The sequence below is a fragment of the Helicoverpa zea genome, chromosome 14, assembly GCF_022581195.2.
Source record: "Helicoverpa zea isolate HzStark_Cry1AcR chromosome 14, ilHelZeax1.1, whole genome shotgun sequence".
Classification (NCBI taxonomy): domain Eukaryota; kingdom Metazoa; phylum Arthropoda; class Insecta; order Lepidoptera; family Noctuidae; genus Helicoverpa; species Helicoverpa zea.
The window spans coordinates 5,639,123-5,666,395 of NC_061465.1; the positions used below are offsets into that span (position 1 = coordinate 5,639,123).

The window sequence follows — 27,273 nt, forward strand, 5'->3', positions numbered from 1 at the left end:
CCATATTATGCTTCCATACATTTCTGGGCCACTACTTTGTAAAAGGGTAAAATTGGAGTTAGGAAGAGGGTCACCCTTTTACCAAAAAAAAAACATTTTCATCTCTGGCATCAAATTCTGCCGCGTTCATCGTTAAATCTCTTATCATTTTGAACTTTCTTTAACTGGACCCTTAAGCAATTATTTACTTACTACTGATTTAGTTAAGTACCTGTTGATGTCCAGTATTCATAACAATTTAATTAGAAGTCATGTACTTTGTAAAGTTTTTAAGTATTTTACGAGTCATGTAATACTCATAGCATAACAAAAACAATGTATAAGTGATAAATTAAAGTATATTTATTTCATAATTTAGTTGATGTGCTGGTTGAAGAAGTCGACGAAGGAGGTGACACGGGCGAAGGCAGCGGGGAAGCCAGCCTGGCAGCCCAGAGCTGAGCCGAAAGATGTGATACCGATCTGTGAAAAGAGAAAATAGGATTACCATCAACGATCCAAAAAAAGATAAAGAATAAATTGGAACACAATTTTTAAATTAGGAATAAAAACATATATCTCTGCATCACCCTAAGGTTGACTAGAGAGAATGCCTGTGGCATTAGGTCCGCCTGTGTTATGTATATTGCATAAAGTTAAATAAATAAACATACCAGGACAGGCTGTCCACCGCTGGTGATGGCAAGAGGGCCACCAGAGTCTCCTCTGCAAGTGCTGACGCCACCAAGGCTGCTGGTGCAGATGTTGGAGGATTGGAGGATCAAGGGGAAGGCGAATGAGCAGATGCTGTTGGAGATGACGCTCAAGTTGACGTGGCTGAGGACTTGGCCGGTTGAAATGGAGCCACCTGCAAAGATAAAGTACACTCATTATGAAAATGTTTTTTTACATACTTTATCAAAAAAATGCCAATTGTTTGTTGTTAGGAAAATAAAATGAAACTCATTATTGTCTGAAAAAGTGTTAAAATGTCATTATTGTTCTAGGCAAGAACTTTTATCTCAAATAATATATTATCGGCTTTGTAAACCAAAAAGAACTTACCGTCACTAGTTAAACCGAAACCAGAGGCAACAGCGGTAACGCCGACGAAGTCCTGGTTAAGTTGGCTTCCCGAAGGCAGAGCAATCGGGGAGATGGTGTCTGCAATAAAATACATAGATGAATATTATACAGGGTCACATTAGATTAAAATGTGCTGGTATACGAGCACAGCAACAAAGTTGCATGAGTATTGGATGATATTTGATATAATTTTCCTTACTTGAGAATTGAACATTGCTTGGCAAGTAGATGACAGCAACATCGTTACGGACTAGCAGAGGCTGCCAGTTAGGGTGAAGAGCGACAGCGCTGGTGTCAATCCTGGTACCGCCAGAGAAGAGAGTAGTGGATCCAAGGACCACGGTGAAAAGCCAAGCCTGGTTGACACCGTCAAACCAGCAGTGGGCAGCGGTGATGACACGGTTGGCACTGACCAGGGAACCTCCGCACACGCCAGTGCCGGAGATACCAGCGTAGGAGGCGAGAAGACCAGCCTAGGGAACAAAAAAATGTGAATTTATACAAGACATCATAACTACACAGAATTCCAAAAGTGCTTGTCAAGTGTGATGATTTAAAAATGCTGAGCAATGTGCTCTTCTTCGATTGTAACACAGCCTTGAAATAACATTACCTACATAAAAGCTTTCAGAGATTTTAAGGGTATATCAGGACACTAAACTTAAGTAATGACTTACCTGGTAGGGGAATTGACCAGCGTTGGATGGGTTTCCACCAACAATCCTCTCAGGGCTCATTTGTTCCTCCGCTTTGCGGATTTCTTCGGCCAAGGGGATTGCATAGTTCTGGATGTATCCGTAAGCGGTGTTACCCTCAATCGGAGGTGAAACGTTCGCGTAGGTGAGAGTCGCCAAAGCTAGCACAATTATCACCTTCATTATGATGTTAATTAACCAAGTCACAAATTGAGCTAGTTGGTTTGTATTTATATTAAATCGTTAACAGATTAGACGTAAATGACTTACGCAAAATATTATCACGTCAGAAGTGGCACGAAAATAAGGCCAAGTTCGGAGACCAAACTTTCGTGAAATAAATATATGATTTTGATGCATTTTTAATATTTATTAATTTCCCATCCATGGCTGTAGTTCTACTACTTAAGAGCCGAGATACATTCGTTAGTATGATAATTATTGTACTTTTTAATTACCTCAATTCAATTTAGCAATATTTTCATTGGGTATAAAAATAATAGATATGTACCTATATAATATTAGGTAGGCATATATCTTTATTTACTAAAAAAAAACTGGTACAATAGCTGTGTGGTTATGAGCTCTTACATTCTTAATGTTTTTATCTCCATCGCAATGCTTTGCCTTAACCTTAGCTTTAAAATGCATTGAGGTTTTTTTTTTGTAATGACAGCTGAATCAAACTAAGTTTTTGTTTTGAAAAACCTGAAAAATACTGAGTCAGACATTGCTTTGCACTACCGTGCCTCCAAATTGGAATGATAACTCCACACGTAACAACGTAATTGTCTGTAGTTATCGATTTTAATTAGCCATATCAAGATCTGATTTTAATTGGAGACAATTAATGTAAAAAGGTTTCATTTAATAATAATTATTTCGTTTAATTACTCATCTTTTGCCGCAGAGTCGGATTACTGCAGTTACCTAAAATGTCTGCATGCTTTTTAACGTTTATGTGTGTCTCTGTTTCATTATTAAGCTCTAGGTACAAGTTCATTTTCACAAGCATTGATATACACATGAGAAAGGTACTCCAGCTATACTTATTACCAAACTGTTTGTACCTCTACAAATACAGCTCGTCTGTCTTGTTGTGTCCTTAAGATAGTCCAGGAGAATCTGCTTCATTTAGTGTACCTAACTTTGAAATATTCAATTACAATGCTCATTGATTTATCAAAATGAAATTAAAATAATATCAGTTTTTTGCTATGTAACAAATTGTCCTAATTTTCCTCAAAAAAATATGGTACCCTATGTATTCACTATCTAATTAGTTGGGACATATTTAATTCATTGTATTTTTTGCTAGTATAGTTTTATCTTTATAATCTGTTTTTCTTTCGTAATTACCCAATTTATCTAATCCGTGCTGAACGGGACGTACCTATAATATGTGAAACGTTTGTTTGTTTATCAGGCAATATCAATTGTAAAACTTTATAGATACCTAATCTAATACAAATTAAACAGATTTTTATTGCCATTATTGTATATACAGGTTTATTAAGATTTAGCACACATCGCAATATATAGGTAAGCAATTATTAATCCTACTAATATTATAAACGCGAAAGTTTGTATGTATGGATGTATGGATGTTTGTTACTCTTTCACGCAAAAACTACTGAATGGATTTTAATGAAACTTTACAATAATATAGCTTATACATCAGAATAACACATAGGCTACAATTTGTAAACATATTGTTCGAAATACTAAACCTGCGCAGACGAAGTCGCGGGCACCAGCTAGTTATGGTATATTTTCCTCATTCACCCTTATAATGTACTTTGTCCCCTTGTATTTGCAAGTCAGCTGCAGTCCAGAATCAATTCTCCTTAAAGGTAGGCTATGTTAAAAAAGAAAAGCCTTTTAGTAAATCTGAAGTGGTGGAAAAGCTAAGTAAAAAACCAAATCCAATTTTAAAGAAACTTAATGTTATGGTGTTGTCTTAGCGTTTTCTCTTATCGATTAGAACGTCTTTTATTCAGCTTTTTATATTTCTTACTTGCCCGTATGCTGATGCTGATGCTGATACCTGATGCTCCCTTATGAATATGTCATTGGGGAGGAAATCATACCTACCACATGATTTTTTATCATAAATGTACATCATTCACACCCTATGTAATATAATAAAAATTAATATAAAAATGAATTTAAGTGAATGTGCCATATTCTTTGACACACCAGATCGTACCTCAAAAACAATGAGTAAGTAAGAAAACCAATTTCATTTCAATAATACATACAGTCATAGTTATTGAGTTCATTAAAAAGATAAAAGGAATCACGTAGTAATTGCGTTAAGACTGGAAATGGGTTTTTATAATCTTCATTATTATCAAAATCAATTTATTTTAGATAGTGTTAATAGATATTAATATTTATCCAACAATGTCGTAAGGGTTTTTCTAATGACACAAATTAATTATTAATGACTTAAGTAAATAAATACATACGTATAAGCCGATGGAGCAACGTCATCGACTGAATTGCAAAGGAATGAAATAGTGGCCCTCGTGGCCTACTAATATAGGCATTTCTGACTATCCTCGGAAACTGTGGACCACGATCTGAAACGGATTGCTTATTCCTAAAGTTGTTGCAAGTGTGCTTATGAAAGCGTATGTTACAAGTACAAGGCTCGTCTTGAAACCACTTCTGCTAGTCGTTAGTTGCGACAAATACAAATAACAAGTTTTCTATAAATAAAACAACTTCTTACGAGAGCAGATTTTATTTTATTGTTATGACAGCTTCAAAAATATTCATAAAAAATACACAAAGAATATGCTGGAAAAGATTCCAACTCCAGTCTTATTTACAGTAACATAGTTTGTTCAGAATTACAAGTGTTGGTTGAGGAAAGAGACGAATGATGTGACACGTGCGAAGACTGATGGGAGGTTGACCTGGCAGCCGAAAGCGGAGCCGAAGGAAGTGATACCAATCTGGAAGAAAAATACAATATTAGTATAAATGCTTTATCATATTATTTGGATCAATGGATCTCGTACTCATAATAAACTTTTATTTAGTAACATGGTTGCACCAACACGCTGATCTTGATTTGTTGGCAACATGTTGTTTTCGAGTTGCTTACGGCCAGTTTCTTCATCCAAAGTTAAAGTTAAAGTAATGTCTAAAGTAAAAGTAACGGTTAAATTCGTTTTTTCAAGGCTAAAGTGACAGCAAAACTAATAGAAAAATTGAATTTGACCGTTACTTTTACTTTAGACATTACTTTAGCCATAACTTTAACTTTTGATGAAGAAACTGGCCGTTAGAGTTGCTTTTGGCAGGTACTCATAAAATTTATTATATGTATTCAAAAAGGGAGCTTTTGCTCATTTGTTTCTACGAGCAGCGTTTTTAAATCTTAAACATGCCAGATATTTATACCGAAAATCTCACCTAGCCCTGATCATATTATTGCCAAAAATTATCCCTTGATTACATCCTTGACTCATGCAATAACTTCATCTATCAACACACCGAGATGGCTTTAGGTACCTATCAGTAATAGGTCAAGAAACAAAACCACATACCAAGACGTTCTGTCCATTCTGGTTGGTGACCAGAGGACCGCCAGAGTCACCGCTGCAAGTACCAACACCACCTATACCGCTGGTGCAGATGTTGGAAGGCTGGACAATGAAGGGGAAGGCTACGCTGCAGGCGCTGTTGGTGATCACGTTGAGGTTGACGTGGCTCAGGAACTGGTTAGCGGTGATTTGTCCATCTGAAAAGTTGAATAAAACTCGATTTAGCTTAAGTCACATAACAAGTCAAAGCTCTGTCTATCAAAGTTAGTTATCGCAGGAGGCTGGCAGCATTGCCTCTTGAGCACGCTCCCAGTTGACAGCGATGGGGACGAATTTTTTGACGCTTTTTAGTTTTTTTTATTTACTAGGATAGTTTTTGATTTTATTGTAAATATCTATGTAAATAAACAAACCAAGTTATCGCAGACAATATTTAGAATGAAATAATGAATTGTTGGTAACTACAAATCAAACTAATGACAAAAACTCTCAACTTATTATAACAATAAATAAAAAGATACTTGAGCTTGTCAATCCAAAACCAGAAGCAATGGCGGAGACACCGACGAATTCTGAAGACCCGCTAGCCAAAGCAATTGGTGCAATATTGGCTGAAAATTAAAAGAACAAAATAAAACAAATGTTGAAAACGTTGAGAGATACAGGAAGTAGTTTTTCATTTTTTATTTTCATAAAAATAATTTGTTATAACTTTAAATTACTGTCATATTTACCTGAAATCTGTACAGAGTTGGGCAAGTAAATCACAGCAACATCATTGCGGACAAGTGCAGGAGTCCAGTTGGGGTGCATGGCGACCACACTGGTCTCAAGACGGGTGCCTCCGGAGAAGAGCAGGGTGGAACCTAGCACAACTGTGACCTTCCATCCTTGGTGGATACCGTCGAACCAGCAGTGGGCGGCTGTAGCCACTCTGTTGGCGCTGATCAGGGAGCCTCCGCAGATACCGTTGCCTTCGAAACCGATGATGGAGAGGAGGAGACCAGCCTGGGTAAATGAAAAGTCGTTTGAAAATATCACAAAATTGTGAACGCATTCATCAAAAATAAATTGAACAATTTACTTAAGAATATAGATATATTGAAATATTTGAATAGGAATCAAATTAACATACAAGATAATATTATAAACAAACAAACCTGGTACGGGTATTGTCCCTGGCCAGCGGGAACTCCACCTACAATCCTGGAGCCAGACTGGCTAGCGAGGAACTTTTCCTCAGCCGCGCGAAGCTTCTCCGCATGAGGAATAGCATACTTCTCCAGGTACCCAAACGTAGAGTACCCAGGGAAAGATCCCTGCTCCGCACAGGCGAAGCTAGCCAGAGCCAAACACACTACAATGAAGGTTTTCATCGTGTTTCCAGGCAAAACTAGGAGCTAAAACGTACTTTTGATTATTATATAGCATTTTTACAGATAATTTTACACTGATGCAATCAATTTAAACGTAGATATTAATTTCCTTTCGTAATCTACTTAAATTATATTCTTTTGATTAGTGACTTTGATTTTGGTTATTATCAGTTCGAAATCTCGACGCACCTACGGATTAGCGATCAAAAATTTAGTTGCACAGAACATTTATAGAACATGGTAGAACATTTTGGATTAGCAATGAAACTCTATTTCGGCATTAGGTACCTACATAGAATTGTAGCAATCATCTGGCAACACTTTATCGACTCAGATAAAAGATAAACGAATTAGGTCTAAAACATACATTTGAAAGCAATACAATATTATTTACCTGTAACTACAAAAAATTAAACTTTAATGTTTTACAAGACGCAACACTGGTAACGTACCTAATCTAGCAAATACTGAAAGACTAAATTGTTCATCAAAATCTTTTTGTTCTCGTTCCATACAGAAGGGCACTTGATAATATTTATCTTTCCATTGAAATATCTCTTCAGTACTATTTGCTTGCAGTTATTTTATCAAAGATTATCGGTCAACTCTTCTACGAGTTATTGTATTTTGTTAAATATAAAAGTTAACAATTTACTATCAGTTATTCATTTATTGACTTTGGATTCATAGTTAATAGTAATATTTATTTAGTTAGTGTATGTAATGAAACTACAACTATTTGCTCAGTGTTTTATTATTATCTGATAGTTCATATTATAGTTTATACAAATATATTTGGATTAAATATGTCTGTAGATAAAGTCCATGTATGAAGTGACTCGAGCATAAGCGTTGGGTAGGTTGGACTCGCAGCCCAGACTGGAACGGAAGGACGCAACACCAATCTGTGGATAGAAATTTGGGAACAATATAGGACATTATATTTACATAATACACTAGCTATTAACCGTTATACCACAAGAACTTTTAAACGTTTGTTGAACACTTGTCTAAAAAAATGACAAATTATATCGTTGAGATAAAGGTCCGTTTTGCAGCCACATTTTTAGACAAGTGTTCAACAGATTGATTTCTGACATTTACGCGAATATTAGACATTTAAATAAAACTACTTTTACGGATTTTATCGCGTTATATTAATATTATTTAATCCCGACGTTTCGGATCCTTTACAGCATCCATGGTCACGGGCAGACTAAGGTGTTGGTCGTCTTGATATATTAGTTACAAACAGCTACCCTACATTTTGTTGATTATTATTGACAATCCGATTCACGCAAAACGAGCTCACTGTATCCATAGGTCGAGCAGTTGTAGGCTTGGATTTTGATTTAATAGTTTCTATGATGGGATTCCAAGTAGGTGGTATGCACCAGCCATCTTCTCTTTTGAAATTTGGATGTTTTTTAATTTCAATAGCCTCGCGAATCATCCTAGGTAGGAATCGGTTTTCTCTTGCAAGGACTTGTGGTTTATCAAATCTGATGTAATGCTGGGCCTTGTCTAGTGTGTGTTCACAAACAAATTTAAGTGTTCAACAGTTGTTCAATTTTTGTAGTAAGGCTGTGTGCTGTGTGTAATTTTTTTACTGCATTGTGTCCATATCCAAGATACCTTTGAACCTATAGAATTTTTGTGCAAAAACCTAAGAAAAGGGAGAATTGAAACACGATTTTAAAGGACTGTACTTAAATGCAGTGGTTGTCTAAAATACGCTTGTTATGATAATGATAATAAGTGGAAGTAAACCAGTCCATACCAATAGCTGTCTATTATTCCTGGTGATGATAAGAGGGCCACCAGTATCACCATCACAGAACCCGACTGTTCCAAGGCCACTGCTACAAATGTTGGAACTTTGTAGAAACAAAGGGAACGCCCAGGAACACTCGCTGTTAGATATCACGTTCAAGCTGACGTGACTCAGGACCTGGTTCGTAGAAATATTCCCATCTGAAAATATGAATGAAATGATAAATTAGCACGTAATCGAAATATCAATTACGTGCTTATTGCTTTGCTATTGCTACTGATAATAATGACGTATTTGTTTTTGAAAACAACAATTAAGGAAAATTTGAAGATCAATAATAATGGATTAGAAAGGAAAGAGATTAAAAAAGGATTTTGTTTTGTACAAAGCAAGAGCGAAGATAGTGGTAGCTACTTACTGTCACTGGTCACTCCAAAACCAACAGCGATAGCCCTCTCTCCAGCGAAAGACTCAAATAGTTCAGGTCCAGTAGGAAGAGCTATCGGATTAATCGTACCTGTAAAGAAAAAACACATTTCATTATTTTTTCCTATTTCATAAAATATTTAACGTTCATTAATCCACAATACTCCACACTATAAAATGCACTGCCAACTCAACTTAATGACTGTGTTTAAAGAATACATTTTATTAGACTCATCATATTGTTCCACATAACTTATAGTACTGACCTGACAGGGCAACAGGAGTTGCAAAATATACAACAGCAATGTCATTGCGGCCAAGAACAGGGATATAACTTGGATGAGCAGCAACGGCACTAGTTTGAATCCTAGTACCACCGGTAAACAGTTGGATGGAGCCAAGAACAACGGTCAGGCGCCAAGCCTGATGGACTCCGTCGAACCAGCAATGGGCAGCAGTGAGGACACGGCTGGATGAAATGAGGGAACCTCCGCATACGCTTATAGCAGCTACGTCACCTTGGACGATTTCTCCAAGAATACCAGCCTGGAAACGAAATTGAAGGGATTTAGGTTAAAAGTGTAAATGTTTTGGAATACGGCAGCGCCTAGTTTGGGGACCACAGAACCTATGAAAATGTCTCCCATAGAGAAGTTACAGCGAACATTTGTAATAATTTACTTTAATTTTTTAAAAAGTGACTCATTAATGTAACTGTGGATCAATAAACTTTATTATTTATTATTACCTAGGATGAAGTATTTTTGATTCAGCCACCGTTGAAAAGTAGTTTCTGTTATTGAGGAAAAAACTTACTAATAGGAAAAGTATGTCCCAAGTAGATCTCGGTTCATACATATCTGCTACCCATAACTACATTACGACAGATGGCATCTTAGGTATGCATGCATGTATGTATGTATAACCCCTCCTCATTGCATTACTCTGTTAATTTCACGAGGGAATAACGCAAGCGATACACTAAACACAATGCGCTTAGGTATTTCGAAGACAGTTCACAGTACAAATGTTGGAACAAACCTGGAAGGGGTATTGTCCAAGAGCTGCAGGAACTCCTCCGATAATTCGTGAACCTCCTGATGCTTCTGTTTGACGGATTTTCTCCGCTGCAGGAATTCCTATGTTCTGAATATACCCATATGCTGGACTTTGTTCAGAAAGTGATTGCAAATCTTTAGCATTTGCAATTGCTCCAAATACAATAAATGCCACAAGTAACTGCATTGTGAGGCGAAACAAAAGATAATAAACACTTATTTGTGTTTAGAAGGCCAGATTATATTATTTCAAAGAAATCGAGTACATGTTACGAAATATGTAATCTCATTGATTTGAGTTTTTTTTATCAATATTTTCGGCGATTTGAATCGGACTGGTTATCAACAAATGAAATTATGTTTGTGCAACTGCTTGACATTGATCATTACTTGATCTATAATTTTATATTTTTTTGGTTTAGCAATTATAGAAAACTACATATACCTAAAGAAGTGGCCAATATAATTTTAATTCACATTCCTATGTCTTAAATTATTCCTGTTTTTCCAAATAATTAACCCAGACGAAAAACGAACTATTTACCATTACTAAAACTTTCTCTTATTACCAAAGCTTGCCAAAAATTCGTGATATTTGCAAGGGATATCACAAAAGCTATGTTTATAGTTGATGGGTCGGCTCTCCCGCAATGCGCTTCTACAAACAATTTCAGTCTCTGCCTTGCACAGGGGACTGTCACTCAAGCGCTGGCGCGGAACAACCCAATGATATTAGCTACCCATTTAGTGCAGACCCCGACGTTGCTTACCTATAACCCTTTTTTACCCTCCAACTAAGTCTGAGCGGGAAACGTGAGAGCGCAACTTATATTGGACCGACATTTTAGTCTAAAGTCAAACTCTTTAGTTATGCTGACATTGTATTCAGATTCAATTCGCATACACTCGTGTCAGTTTGGTTATCTTCCATTTTTGGCAAAGGTCGAGGTTTATTTGTATGACAATAGAACAGAATAATTGGCTGTGTTGTGGTCCCTTCAACTTTGTTGGAAACCATGACAATCATTCTTTACGAAGACAAGGAATGGCGTATACAATGGGAAAGTTTTTTTTTTAATTTTCAATTTACTTATTACCGTTAAGTATCTAGTTGCAGGAGCATTGCAAACATTCGATTCCAACTCTTGGAATACGTTTCGGGTCTGTGTCGAATTGAGATTCGATTAGTCGTAGCGAACTTGAAACGGAGTGAGTAGCGGCGGGCTCAAACATTAATCGAATTTCGGTCTTCGGCAGGCGGACGATCAAGTGTGCGTTAGTTCACATTACGAGGCCTCTCGACTCTCACTCGATACTTACTCTCGAGTGTTCGATATACGATATCGACTCGAGATGTCTGCCACGAGTGATTGCAGGATGTCAAGAGGTCGTAACAGAGGATCACTGCAATACAATTCACTAAGGTCCACGTTGGGTACTGCACTTCATTCCGCTCCATATTGTGAGCGAGTCAGTTAACATGCACTGACTACTTAGATGTTAGATATTATCTGTTTAGGCATCTTGAATATCTGCTTTCAATCAAGGTTTAACTGGAATATAATTCATACTCAATACTCAAAATTATTGTGGGTTTTAAATTAAAAGCGCTGACAGATGTAAAAACGATTAGCCTCGTCATAATACACAGTGATTAAAAAGCGAATCTAAATTTTTGGAACTCTACAACACCCGTGTGTGCGTGCTAGTGTTGTCATTGGATAGATTATCGCAGTGCGTTAATCCGGGCTTAACAACAGTTTGCACATAACTAGCCAATCGATCTTGTTTGATTGACAGGCGAGACAGGCAACAACTACAATGTGAAAACTATTTCGGTATCGATAATCGTTGCTATCGATATAATTAAGTGTACAAAATTCGTGTTACGGACAGCACTTTATTTGATGACAATGGATTGTTAAAAGCCTCGAAATTGGGATCTCTGATTTTAGGCATGTTCATTAGTAATGATTGGTTTTATTGTACACGTTTTGTGAGTTGAGCATATTAAGGAGTGAGATTCGTGGATAGATTATTTATACTAAAATATGTTTGTTAGGGTTTGTTTTATTTCGTATCAATCCGGTAAAATTGTATTCTTTTAGATCGATTTATACTTGACAATTTATACAATTGACAAATTCTAAAAAAAACTACGTGTGGGTCAAGCGTTTAGTGCAGCGAGAATACTTCAACTTATAAAACAAACAAAAAAGAACAGCCACCCCACTTAACTGCCTCATCATATTATTCCCACGAACGAAAGTGACAAAAGCGTGTATTGGCAAATAAATATAATTAAAAGCGAAGTGTGTTCGGAAACGTGACAGCGGCGGGACGTTAATGCGACCGGACTAAATAACGTTAGAGCACCCTTGTTACTGCAATTACGCCCGGCCCGGTTAAAATGTCGGACCGTTTTAAAGTTTTCATCCGGATTTGACGCGCCAGACTATAACATCAATCAGGGATGCTGATGCATTTTGATTTTATATTTTGTTTTGCATTTGTTTATTTTAATGCTAAAGTTGCCCATTATTCCTTTTGATGGTTTTTAAAACAGTCGCAGAAACTTTTTGACTAAGGAGATAATAATTAATGACTAGTCCGTGTCGTAAGTGATCAACCATAAGTTCAAGGGATGCCTAACAATCTCGAAACATATTTGCTGATTTGTAAATTTAGTATAAGTAACACCTTTCTCTACTGCTCTTAAAATCAGTGCATACAAACAAAATCATTATAAATTATTAAAATTAAAAAACAATATCCCAAAAAAACTTAAAAACCTTAAATAAATCCATTCCAGTTAACAATATTAAATCTCCTCCATAAATAATGTTTAAATAAACACCTTCAATATTGGGCTTTTCACGGGAGCTTTTGTTTAAAAATATATTTACGTGCGATAGTATTTCACTGTCATTGGCGAGGCCTATAATGTGCAATTGATGTCGTATCTGTAAATACTTTAAATTGACGCCGGATAAATGAGTCAATCAGTGCGATTATTTTTGAAAATGGTTTTCTGTACTCATTTGCGTCACAAAGAGGATATTTTTCGAAATTGTTGGAGCATTTATCTGTGCTCGGTTTAATTTTGACGTGTTCTTAAAGTTGGTGAAAAATACTTTACCACTGCAAAGACGCCGCAGTGCTGAAATAATAAAAAATAGTTTTGTTTTAAGTTTACGATTTTATAATAAAAAACAAAACAAATCACAGTCCCAATTTGGTAGTGGGAACTAAACATTATATAAAGTAAATTATGAAAAAATATAACATTAATCTGGAGGTAATTCATAGTGGTGCTCCCATTTGGATGAGCCAAACCAAGCGCAAGACAATTTGTACCCACAAGCAGATGCACTATGATACCACAAAATGATTCCAAATCCGAATACCACCGTTCACACTACCACGTCACATGCAAATTATCGTTATAACTTGTATTCAGCCCTCAGTATGCCATCAGCTGCAGCGGTGAGTGCCGCCACTACCAACTTACTTCCGACTTCCAGGGATGGAACACCAACTGAATTAAATAGTTTCCCCTGAAAACTGGGTTGTCGTAAACAATTTGGTCGACTTAGATGGACACAGGGCGGCACCGGCGCGAATATTGCACCGCTTCAGGAACGTTAGTTGGTATACAGTTCTCGTCTTCGCTAACTTTTAATCAATTAAGTTTTAGATGTGATTGGGCCGCTTATACGTAGGGACTGGGAGGTCAAACAAATTTTGTTTTTGGGTTGACGTTTCAGTTAGACTTTGACCGTTAAAATCTAGGTATAATGGCTCAAAAATATCTTCTTCAACCGTAATCTATTAGGGAAAAACTGAAGACCTTGTTGGACTATTTCCACACTTCATACGCATGTATTTGCAAAGATAATTAAGATAAACAAGATTATATAAAATCAAACAATGAGTTTCATAAGCTAAAGTGAAACTTCTAGTACGGGGTAAATCCCTAATATTCTTATCACGTTAGCATGTTTCAATATGAATTTATCTATCCAATCCAAAGTACTGAATTCAATATTATAGTTTGATTGCGCTACCTAACTTCTGCAACCGAGTTTCATCGCTGAAAGTCTTACGGAGATTCAATTATATTTATTGCTTTGTGCACTACGAACTCGGAAATGTACTAATTTATTTTATACTCAAAATGATAACGTTATCTTAATATTGTTTATTCTAAATGTCTCTTTTATTTTTTTGTGAATATTATGTACTATTATATTATAACATTATGTAAATAAAGAGAAATTCAACATTCCATATTTAAACCTTTTGAACTTAAATAAAAGTGTGCTCCATAGGTGGTTCTATTTTCAAAAATGTTTGACGTAAATAAAAATGGCTTCCATTAGGTAAGAAACATAAGAAACAACACAATTCCATTTTTAAATGAGTGAGCATTGAGTTCATTCGATATAATAGGTATGAACAAAGCCAATCAAACTAGCTATTTGCTCTATTCATTGGAATTATCTACAAAGACTCAAATCATCACAGGCTGGATATCAAAGGATGCACCATAATCCCAAGCTTATTCTTTCCGCAGATCAAAGATCCCTAGAGGGTTAAGCTCTTATGTCTTGCCTATAATAGTTCGAAGCCATTGTCTGAACCATTAGCGGAGTTAAACCCGGGGCTTGCCAACCTTCCATATGAGTTTAGCTTAGCAGAAAAATAATATGTAAGTTTGACAAACAATAGCGATTGAGATTCGGAGTTTTGTTGATCCTAGAATTTACATAAAAGATGAGATTAATTCAAGTTTCACATGAAATATACCCAACCAATGTTATGATGTGAAAGTAACTTTATCTCACTGTCGTGAACGCATTTAAATGAGTCTAACAAAGCATAGGCCACTTTTCATGCGGGTACTGGAAACAGCTACAAAATTTTAAAATAACAGTCACTCATTTATAAAATCCAGACATCACTGTCATGTAACTGTTTGTTTGTCAATTCAGCCATTGAGAATTCGGAAACTAAACTAAGAAGGAACAAATCCATTAGCGGCTACACTAGCCGAACAACTTTTAACAACAGAGATAACAGTGAACACATCAAAGTTCTACCCTCAACCCTTGAACTTAAACCCTTTCGCTAATCTGGCCACAAGAGACGACACGCGTGCTTAATCCATCAGGAGTGAACTAATGAATGATGATAAATAGTTCCGTCAGCCGAAGAAGGGTTATTTTGGAGAATCATTGAGATTAAGATATCTCAGGAGGAACCAATAGTAGGGCTGTGACTTCTGGCAGATCACGTGTGAATCTTTGATTTTATTGTGGTCAAGTCGTGTCTTGTTATCTCACTATCCTAAAATTCAAGGGTTCTAGATAGTCGGAAATTTGGTATCATTCGAGTGAGGTTTTCGTTAAAGGCTAAAGTAAGTAATTATAGTCAATTACTTACTATATTTATAATTTCGTTGACCTTTTTTCATTTTAATTGAATGTCCACTAATTAAAATTAGCACGGTTTAATTAATTAATGAATAATGCTTATCCTGCAACGTATTGGAAATAAAGCTCAATGGGCAGGTAAGCGTGACAAAAATAATAAAACACTAACCTACCTATAACAACTAAAGGTACAGCTAGCATTCAAAATAATATATGGTACGAGCCAACCAATTCACATTCCACACCATTGCTCTATACCGTCGATTTGGCTACACTCTAACAACGGGAAACGCATCAGCGAAAAATTCAAAGCAATAAATCGCTAAAGGAACAATCGATACACGCAAACCTCATTCGAGTTGCGTTGTTATTCGATGTTCGCAAACAGGGCGCGGGCTCGCATGACTGGATGTACCCGAAACACCACTTAGTCTCGTATAATTTTCAATGAGTAATGGTTGCAGCGGTCGCAAGGAGGCCGACCTAGGTCAACGCATTACTGGCCGGAGGAGGCGCTTCCGTCACGAACAGGGATGTCTTAGAGCCGGCTATGCACTGTTATGATTCCGGACACGGCCCGATAAGGCGTTATAGCTTTTCCCGTACTGTTTTTAGAATGCACAAAAAGTTTGACAGTTTCATAGTGTCAAAACAAGTGTTTGTAGGTTAGTAGGTGGTCGTAAATATTCAAGGTGTAGTTACGCGGAGACAGTTTTAATACTTGGTCATATTTCAAATGGTAGACGATATATTAGTACAGCATAGTTGTAATAGAGTCGGCTCTTTTAATTAATTTTCAATTTTGTTTCGTTTTTAGTTATTGTGTTAAATTTTTGATGCATTTAATCTTCTTGCTTAAACAGTTACATTACGCTACATTCATAAGCAAACTGCTTTATAAAATTTCGAGGTCTGTATTAAAATGAAGAAACTCCACAGTGCCCTGTTCGTCACTTCCTGCAAGGGTGTCCAGAGATCGGTCACGCTTATCTCGTTTTGCAAACATCGGCCGATGACGCTTTGTCAGATGGACGGTCAGATACTAGGGTGATTCACTTGGGGATGACGGTTAAAGTCATTTGTAGTAGATTGAAATCGCTCTCGTGGACGGAGTAGAAACGACATGATAAGATTAAGAAATTAATTTATATCTTGGTAAGCTTTGCTGTGGAATACCTAATATAAATATTTTTAAATAATTTTGATGCAATATAAAAACTTTAATTTGCTCAAGACAGTGTCTGATCCTGGCAATTGTCAGACCATAGAAACAATTAAATACTAAAAAGAAAACTTAATGCATTTTTCCATAATTACAGTTCACCGTCAAGTGCCTTCTCCTGTATGCCATAATATTCTCTGAGTATAAATAAAACAATCCATTGTCTTTAAATGCACGAGTATAAAGGAAGTTAATGTACAAAGCTGTAGTGAAAATCCCGGCTCATGTTGGTGTACTAGTCTATACCCTCTAATCTCTACTGTTTCAATTGTTTGTGGTGCAAGGTATAAGATGAGATACTTAGTTTGCAGCGAAGACTTCATTGCATCCGAATGAAGAGGGACCAGCATACACTTTGTCGCAATTTACTGCCATATAAATTACTAGCCGTTTTCCCGCGGTTTTACTCGCGTCCCGTAGTAACTACTGCCCGTACCGGGATAAAATATAGCCTATGTTACTGGTGGATAATGTAGCTCTCGAATGGTGAAAGAATTTTTAAAAACGGCCCAGTAGTTTTTGAGCCTATTCATTACAACCAAACAAACAAATAAACAAAGTTTTCCTCTTTATAATATTAGTATAGATAATAAAATGAGTGTGATTTTGGGGTTATAAAATGGCCACTAGCGGCGTTGGTCTCGGTTATTACGTTGTATCGGGCAGGTTTGATACTTTCTTAAAACACAATAAGATAACTGCAAACAAATGATGATCGGAACCTTAAAGTAAGTTTTAAACAACAGTATCGGCGACCCCAATTTTAATATATGAAAAAAAATATATACCTACTTCGATCATCATGTAAATAAAGATACAAGAAATATGTACTGCTATGTACATTTTTTTTAATAGGTACACACACAGTAGGTTCACTGTAATTTTATGATTGATTTGATTTTTATTTTCGACATAAGAAATGCAAACCGCCATCTTCTACGATCTACGCCGGTCTTGTGGGTAATGCACAACACACAGCACTCACGCGCCGCGATTGTTCTTTTCTGGCGAGGAATTAGCAAACATTTTCCAAATGCTTTTTAATACCGCACTCAGAATATCTTAGCAGATTACGTATGGAAGCTTTTAGCAGAACAGTGATAAGGTTGTAAATTAAAAAGACAAAGAGTAGTGTGTGTGTGTTATGGTTTCCTTACCTTTCCTCCTTTCTTATTCTTTTCGGTAAAACTGAGTACCTACTTTATGAATTAATTTGAATATGAGTTTGATAAATATTTCCCGTACATTTTACTTTAGAAGGAAAGCAGTAAATCGTGAATGTGTTTCTACATTTTTATAGACGTAACATGTTCTCGAAGAATGATATACTTTCTCTGAAAGAACAATTACAATTAAGTTACAAAATACAGTATCTATCTTCTCAGAAAGTAGAACATGAAATCCTTTACTTGGTTCGCTTGGGATTGGATAATACAATGTAATTTGTTTCACTATATCCATTGGTACAATATCTTGAGTTGAGACTCTTGTAGCTATCTTAAACTTAGATAGGTACTTACTGCAATCTTGTGAGGATCTAAGCTTTCCTAGAAAAAATGTACGCTGTTGTAATTATTCTGACGGAGCTTGCTTGAAAGTAGGTTACTTTTTACTGGAACTAAGTGGATTTAAAGTTCAGTTCAGAGAAATTGGAATTAAGAGATTTAAATAACATTTATTTCTATACGATATTTAGTACTTAAAAATAATTTTATATCTCAATACCCGTGATGCTTATCTTTGGAAATCCTACAAAAAAAAAATCGTGCTGGTGGGTAGGTCAGCCGAAATACCTTTAATGAACAATCGACCTTTATCAATACCTCGTCTAAATGGTCGCTAACTGACGGTATGCCCAAAATCAAAGCAACAATTCCAGTCTTGGATTAATGCGGTGAGAATGTTGCAATGGCAGTGATGCAGCACTGTACGATCGCGGTATAATAGTACGGTGGTACGGTAGCACGGTGGCACGGTGTCACGCGGAACGGTGCGGTCGGCACATGCATCGCTCAACGACCGCAAATGTAACCGGACACCCGTCCGGCACGTCTTGTGTGCATTGCTGGTGTCAAGCATGCGGTTTGGATGCCTGACTGATGCTGTTTAGCCGTTTGGTTCAAATTTTTGGGGTTTGTGTGTTACCTGTGTTCTGTGTGTAAATTACTGCAGTCCGAAACTATGTATATTTGTGCACTGAATTCAAAAGTCACATCTACTCACTATTTTACTGAGTTCATCTGAAAGAGCGTCAGTTTTAACAAGTTTGACCGGTCCTGGCGTAATAAGTTACACAAATAAGTTTTACCTACAGCTGATTATGAAGCTTGCATTGCATTCACTTTTAATAAGGATAATTTAATGCTTTCCTCTATTCTCAGTATCTCATAGTTTTCCCTAGTTATAGTCAGGTTAACAGAGTCGTACACTAATTAGATTTTCGGAGAAAGTATATGTATACGTTAACTAGATATTAAATGTGTATTAATTAGTAGGTACTTAAACACAGGCGTTATTAACACTATATAGTAAGCTTCAAAGACAAAACATGGTAATCTACTACCAAAATTCCAGGTAACCATGTTCGAGAATTTATGATGAAATAAAAACCATTATAATCTGAAATGTTGGCGTATATTCCGTCAAATCATAACCATTTGTTCAAAAAGTTATGAAAAGGGTTAATGGTAGCATGAAGAGTACCTAACATTAAAGTAAATTATCTATTTAGCTGCTAGCACTCACCCAGGAGCTTTTAAATACTAAATTCAAAGCCTTATGAAGTGCTTTAGTACTTCTTTTTGAAATACTTACCAAAGTTTTGTTCTGTGATTTTACTTAGGACAGTTCTAAGAAGTTTTCGAAGTATTTAGAGAGAACTTTTATTTCTTCTTGTTTAGTTCAAATTAAAATAGCATCAAATATTTTTTTGCAGTAAATATTGTCTCAGTCCCTAAACATAAACTAGTTGGGGTACCTTTTTGGTTGGACTTCAATTTTAGTTATTTTGTTTAGGCAAGTTACATTAAATAACATGTACTTCGTTTATCAAATAAAACTTTTTATATACCCGCTACCTATGTGAATTACTACATAACGCAGTTATCTAGTGGCTGCTGTCTTGGTCATATAATCAGTGCCACGGTAATGTGTGAAATGGAACGTTGGGCTCAATTCAACTGCGACCAACATTCGTTTTACAACTTGTTTTGTTTGTCGTGATACAACTGTAGGTATAAATATTTAGTTATATTATATTTTGGCCTTCGGCGATTTTTGGATATTGTACACGTTTCAAAAGAAGCGGTTACAAAAAGAAAAGAGTGTAGGTTATGTGCAAAAAAAAACAAATAGTTTTATCAATGTCTCGTTACCATGCCAGATTTATCAGCAAATTCATCATAAGGTCACACACATTTATATAAAAATAATTTTCTGTGTTTACTTATAATTATGTTTATGAACTGACTATTAATAGATGTCTTTACGTCATAAATATTGGAGTAATCTGATGACTGTGCGTTATTGGTATTGTGCATTCCAATTTGTTTGATATGTCAACATCGAATTAGTATTTCAGGGTGCAGACATGTCAATTGTTTATATTTGCTTAACGTGCGTCTAAGTACATAATAGGAATATTAACTATTTACCAGTCTAATCAATATTAAGTGGCCTATACAGACAGACGGAACTAGCTTCGCGGTTTCTCCCATGTCCCAGCAGGTACTCATCTTACGGAGAGAGTCTAGTCTTTAACTGCCTACAAAATTGTATCTTATTTCGTTCAAACGTTTTATTATGAAATCATTAAAAGAAACTCACTCTCCCATGCATAATATTAGTAAGGATACGTCATTCTGTGTAAGTCGTTAGTACAAATAAATATCTTACACTTAATGAGTTCGCTAGCAAATGCCATGGAAAGTATAATAAACTTTTTCTCCTTTCAAAACATTAGTCCTAATATAAAACAGCCAGTAAGAGGTATTCGGAGGAAAATAAAAGTTTATTTTTTTCCTCCCGAGCGTTGAAGTTAATTAGGTAAGCTAATTAAGTGGATTTGTAGTTTCGTTTATAGCATATTTGAAAGAAAATTATACCTTAGAAATTATTCCTTTAAAGCTTTTTTATATTCATGAGTTTAGAAGGTATAGAGATGAAACGTATCATAAAATTTTATTTTTCTTTAAAAGAGTGGTCAAAATATTTTCTTTTAAGTGGCTACTTATTCAAACATTTTATTAGGTTAATAAAAATAATAGGTATAAAATATTTTTTGTGTAAGTTATTTGAAACATTCTTTGGCAGCTAGCCCTCGGATACGGTCGTTGGGCTCCACTCTGTACTAAATCTGGGCGAACATTCAAATAAACAAAATTAACCCCTACTGTGCTGGAGACTGATTAACTGGCTCCAACTTTCAGGAAGGTAGGTATTACTACCTAATTACGTAGGTACGAACATTCAACCCATTTCATTCAACTCTGGTATATTTTTATTTTACTTAAAACAATTTATTTGACTAGTTGCTCCATTTCTTTGCCTAGATTTCGTTGTTTGATTTTATCTGGTTTGAATAGCCACACTTACTGGGTGATTTCAAAATTTATCCATGTTAGTATCAATATTAAGTCTTCAAGCAGTCATTATATTTATTTTGCGTTCATGAAGATTTATTTAACAACACAACGTAGACCAAAGGTGTGCTCATTTGAATAAAACATAAAAGAAAACGCCATATATTTCCCGAATATTCCAGCTACGGTTACAACGTACAATATCCGCATTATTAAGATACATCTTTATTTCTTTTAGCTTACAAAGATAAGTCTTTTCTTACGTCACTCTTCGTTTTTAAGATCTTTCGGCGCTCGCCTGTCTAATTTCTAGTCGTCTTGTTTTTGCTGTCATTAACTTTGCAGAAGAAGTTTGTAAGATATCTGTTACATTACAATGGCTGTTTAATAGCCTCTGAGTAAATAAGTGTTGAGAAGTGCTTGCTAATAGCTGCTGGTTGTGTTTAGGATAATAATATTAGTTTTAGATTTTCGTCGTTTGCCAAATTAGAATGTAAATTGAAAATTGCTTGTAACTGTAATTATTTTTAATGCGCATTACTGAAGTAAAACTCACAACTCGGGCACCTACAATTACCAGTGACAACGTTTACATCCAGTTAATAAATTATGCTGCGGACGAGCATGAAGTTATCTAACTTTTTCGCAATTAACAGAACTAGCTAACGTTAGAGTTTTACGTGAGTGTAGGTACCTAATAAGGTACATCGCTGGAGGTTCATGGTACCGGTGTCATTAGCAGGCAGCCACGATGCGTGACTCTTTATGGCCCGTGACTCCCGTTTCACCCCTTCACCCTAAACGAGGACACGTGTGCGAATTAATGGTGATTTTTTCCCAATAAATCTTCGCCGACTACGAAGCTAAAAGGTCCAATTGTTATACAATTCAATTTTGTTCGGCGTTCGTATGAATTGGTTATTTTTCTAGCGACTGCGTTGTGGTCGCTTTGGTTGGTTCGCAGTTTATTAAGTTCGATGGTTATTCATCCGGTGATCCGAATTTAATAGTCTATCCATTGGAAATAACACGGTCAAAATGGCGAAAATCTAGATCTATTTCAACGGTATTTTTTGAAGGTAAAATAATATTTTTGTGTGGAAAATACCTACAATGAACTCGGTTTTTCCTGTAATGGCTAACGGGTTATAATATATGCCTATGTATTCTAAATTATAAGCCCACATTTTACGATAGCATAAATTACAATTACACCATAAAAGCAAATTCACTTTCGGTGTTGGGCGCGCGTAACGTTGTGTGAACACATTTGCCGGCCGCGAATTCTTCATTACGCCGATTTAAGAGGAGCTAACACGTTTTATAGCCAACAATACGTGCTTATAAAATTTGCATACCTTCATTCGCACTCTTCCTCGACCATTACCTTTCCATTTGGTAAATAATTTAGGAGCCCTCTAGGACTCCGACCAAATATTAAAAGTGATGGGTCCCCGAGGTTTAATATTAGACTCCCCTCGTATTAAATTTTCTGTCACGCGAAATTCCCAAATGCATACGCCAGATATTTTTTGCACATGTTCGTATTCTGTCTTTTGTACTATTATTCGACACAGAATGTCATACTTTCCTATCGTAATTTCGATTAAGGTTCGGGTTGCTAGATTCGCAATAGTTTTCTTGTTCGTTTCACATAACTTGCAACCCTTCGTGTGTTTCTATTGATTCGTATTGTTGGTGTGATGGATATTTTGTGGATAAAATGTATACAGCCCAAATGTTGTTTGAGCACCAGTATGTGCGAGCATGTGCATTTTAGTTTGTTGCGACGCACTAATGTTGTTAACTTTTTACACTTTTACGTCGGTAAGATAGATAAGCGTAAATGCGTGTGTATATAAAATCCTCCCTTATATCATGGCAAAAGTCATGTGGCTTCATTTCAAATTCATATTTGCAATGGGCACAATACTAAGCAAGTTGTGCAGGGCGTTGAATAATCGAGCTCATTTTATATGCATCAAATTCACAGAACAAAACTAATCTAGAGCTTGGGGGCAATAAAAATGTCCCACTTGCCAGCGCAGCATTAAAAATAGATGAGCACAAGGTGTAATCTCGGCGATTCTTATTATAAAATTTTGCATCTTAAATATTTCACATTTTTCAACACACTTCGCTTTGCGACGACGCCCCGAAAGAGGGTAATGCCGCTATTACGTCAGACAAAGTAGACTCGAGGATAGCGCTGCTGGCTTACCTATATAAAAAGCTAATTGGACGGCTTGAGATATTGTTATAATAGCGCAAGATATTTCGTACATCCTTGAAAAGTTGCGTTGACTTGACGAGGTTCTAGCATTCAGAAGGCATATCTTTCACTTGATTAGTTTGACTTCAAGTCTATTGAAAACGTTGACATCACAGAACCAAACATAATAAATCTCTACAACAATAAGCGTTGATTTATCAAAATTAAATCTCTTTGTAGAGTGGAGTAATCAAATTTATCGCTCATTTGAATCTTCAATTTATTTCAAAGGGTCTGTCCGGAGACTTTAAAGTCATCACTGTTTACATTCTCATGATGCAATTATGGTAATAACATTTCTTATAATGTGTTTTCGTTCTATCTTTGATATGACAACGATATAAAAAGTTAAGGAAACCCCTCGTTTACCTGCCTTCACCTACTTAAGACGTTTCGCTGCATCGCCAGAAAGGACAAATATGGTTCGACGTCCCCTCGTCTCGGGATACCGGGAACATTGTTTGTTCTTCGTATTTTTACAAAGCCCCGCAATAAAACGTTTGCATTTTACATTTTTTGGGGGCATAAATAAAAGTACTCACGTAAAATTGCATTTTAAGCATTTCTAAAAGCGACCGTCACCTTTGGCCGGGATGTCGGTGGGTTTGTATAGGGACATTAAACTTTCAGGATAACGATGGGACTGCACGCATTGCGTATTGTAATTTTGAAAATTTATAGCGTACCTATTATAAAATACGCCGCTTGGTGCAGATAATTCTATTTCCATTGGTTCGATGTTACTTTGGGCTGATCTTTTGGTGTAACATTTGACTGTTCTTCTAAAATCGTTACATAAACAGACAATAAATTAACAACATAAATTGCTGTTGCCCATGTCCTGTGCCGCCTACCGTTGAGTTGCTGGGGTTCAAGTGAAATTAAATTACGAGTTGACAAAATGAGTTACGCCCTTTTCTGTAGATTAACAAACAAAAACTGATGGTATGAGGGTCAGGCTGGCATTAATGTTGTTAGAGGCAAATGACTCTATTCTTCGCGGACGTGTCGGCTACTGTTCGTTCACAATGCGACAATTTAAGCCCGCCATTGTTCTTGCTTATTCCGGTCTCGATTTAGTTTCGTGCTTTTATAGTTGCCCATTTGATTCGCGGGACGCGCGTATCTGTCCGCGCGAGTGAGCGTCACCCGTCATAACGTTGTCACAATAAGTTCATAATGAGATTATGTTCCGATAACACTGATTGTGTTAATGATGACGCTTGCAAATACTGTGTCATGAGCGTGTTGTTTACGGCGAGCTTCAGTAATGATATGAGCCTACAATCAATGTTACCTACTTATAAGCTAAAGGACTTCCATCAATGAAGTAAAGAACCAAAAACCAATCAATGAATTTTAACCAACGCTAAGCTAGCAATGCTATATGCATTATCAGCATAGCTGTCGGCAATAATTTTTAATTATCTACAACTCAAAAACTAACCCCACAACCCTTTTTTCATTTCAGATATCTCATGCATATATCTTTCAATCAGTACATACTTACAATGCACATCTGTGCATACTGCAACCCTATCCATTCGTTTTTAATTACACAAGGATGCTATCTGCGAGATAAAACCGAACTGTCCAGTAGCCAATACATTCAGTAACATTGACCGCATAGGGAGCAAAGCCCACAAATTCTCCACGGTTCGCGATCCAATTAATTTAAAAATTGCCATAACAAACGGTGGGTTTACGAAGGGCTTTATTGTTATGTAAATTTGTGCAGACTTGGTGGGCAGACGTAGGCATGACTAATTGTTAATTCGACTAATGCGCTTACGAGAGTGGGACACCGCGACCCATCCCGTGCCGATGTAATAACGGATTAGCCGCCTGACCTCGCCACGCTTCCTAAGACCATCTCTCTACTTGGGGCTCGGCTGCGAAGATACGTACACATCTGACGTCAGAGCAAAAATTACTTTAAAGGTTACACAGAAATACAATAATAAATGACAGAATATCACGATCGTTAAAAATGATTAAGGTGAAAATAATATTCTGAGTGAGTTCTATAAATAAAATAATTGTCACAATTTTAGTACAAACCATCAATCCCAATTTAGAAATGAGTTTCAGTAATAAAGGTGTTATATGTTAATATTTTACACTAAACGACTCCTGTCTGACCTCGGTAGCTAAAATTGTATCGAACACTTTGATCACTTGAGAGGTTATTGATGACCCTTACCTGATAATCGCTACATAATCATATTGTAGGGTTCAATTGGTCGTTTTTTTTTTTAAATTAAGATTTATTTATAAACTGATGATAAAACTTTTTTTTTTATAATTTACGAGTTAAAAAATCCATCGATGTCATCAATAATACTGGTTTTCACAGAAATGATTTTATTAAGCATTGCTAACTGGGAACAACTTTCTTGCATCAGGGTGCAAGCCCATCTATCTTAAACGTCCCTCCATTAATTATTGCGCTCCGTTTTACGCTGTGCGTAATTATTTAATGGAGACGAATTCCGCAAGCACGCGGCGGCCGCACCGTGAAATGAAACGTTACATGCTTCAATGATACTATTGAAGACACGGTTTTTATGCAGCAGTGCTTCGGAACCCACCCTTTTATAATATTTTTGTTTTTATGCGACTTTTTCTACGGTCATAATTAATTTTGGGATCTGTTCCGGATGTTTTAATTGAGCGTTCGTTGTTTGTTTTTGATGTACGTTATTTATTACTTACCAACGTAAATATAATTAAAAAAAAAGATTTTATAATAAGGGGTCCTTTTTGACTCGATCTACAAGCAACTACCCATATTCCTAAACACCACATAGGTACCATTGACATTTGTAGAACATTCCAAAAATAGCCCATCGGACACAACTATTACCACAGAACATTTGACAAATCTGCGAACTCCCTCGCGTAGCTTTACGGCGCAATCTGGAATCTAATCTGCACTTGAGTTCCTGAGATGCAGCACCAACTTGTCACAACTTACTCGCTTACAATGCATGTGCTACAGTGAAGCCCCTCGTGTCCTAAGCGGGGCTATCCAAATCACTAGTTTGTAGAACTAATCAGTTAACTGTACTTTGTAAGCGAAACTTTTTGCTTCGTTAGATAAAGTGTGGTTACTTATTTTGGTGTTGGGTAGTCATTTATTGTGTAATAGTTTTGATTTACTATCCTTTTTATATTAATGCTTCTTTTAGCTAGTTGTTTTCAAATATTCCAGGAACATTTTGTGTCATTGGTATGTGTATTTATGATAGGTTATATCGTCTGAATAATACGAAGAGAATTAATATTTGTACCATTTTGCAAAGTATACTATATATACATATATATTAATATTTTATTATTAATTAGACTTATATTCCTAAACTTGTGCCTATATTCTTATCTTTAATATTACTGCATATATTGCTTATAGCTCAAAATTTTCATCATCATTTCAGACAAAGATAAGCCATTTATTTTCAAATAATTAATTACACGATATGCTTATCCACTTATGAATACTGGACAAAAATAAATCAGTTTTTCAGTAGCTATACATATAACCTAGCCTATGAAATACTCATTGCACTTTTTACCGAGGGACATTGGAATTGCTAATTGGCTCGACGGGGGCCATTATTTTGATTCCGAATCTGTAATGGTAGGTATTTATTTACTCACGAAGCTTAGTCTAGACCGTATATGTATCCTATATCTATAAATTTTAATAAGAAATATAGTAAGTAATACGTATTTAATGATATGAATAAAGTTGTTTGACCTACGTCGGTATACTAAGCATAAATCATTCCTAAGCGTGGATATAGAGCCATG

At 36.1% G+C, this 27,273-nt stretch overlaps 1 protein-coding gene and 1 pseudogene across 1 annotated transcript; both read right to left on the bottom strand.

Annotated features, from left to right (window-relative positions):
• Positions 1–320: 320 nt before the first annotated feature.
• On the bottom strand, positions 321–6,728 carry LOC124636647 (annotated as a pseudogene).
• A 701-nt stretch (positions 6,729–7,429) lies between these two features.
• On the bottom strand, positions 7,430–10,223 carry LOC124636540 (brachyurin-like). The gene is made up of 5 exons (XM_047172671.1): positions 9,935–10,223; positions 9,160–9,439; positions 8,886–8,984; positions 8,474–8,667; positions 7,430–7,598 (listed from the first exon to the last, which is right to left on the bottom strand). Exons 1-5 carry the CDS (start codon positions 10,136–10,138, stop codon positions 7,494–7,496), a joined length of 882 nt encoding a protein of 293 aa, XP_047028627.1. The 5' UTR covers positions 10,139–10,223; the 3' UTR covers positions 7,430–7,493.
• Positions 10,224–27,273: the final 17,050 nt, after the last annotated feature.

Excerpts from the sequence above, each read along its gene's own strand:
- LOC124636540 (XM_047172671.1), bottom strand. The coding sequence starts at position 10,138 with ATGCAGTTACTTGTGGCATTTATTGTATTTGGAGCAATTGCAAATGCT. Across the intron at positions 8,985-9,159 it reads AACTCCTGTTGCCCTGTCAG|GTACGATTAATCCGATAGCT; the intron begins GTCAGTACTATA and ends TTTTCTTTACAG. Across the intron at positions 8,668-8,885 it reads TTTTGGAGTGACCAGTGACA|ATGGGAATATTTCTACGAAC; the intron begins GTAAGTAGCTAC and ends TCATATTTTCAG.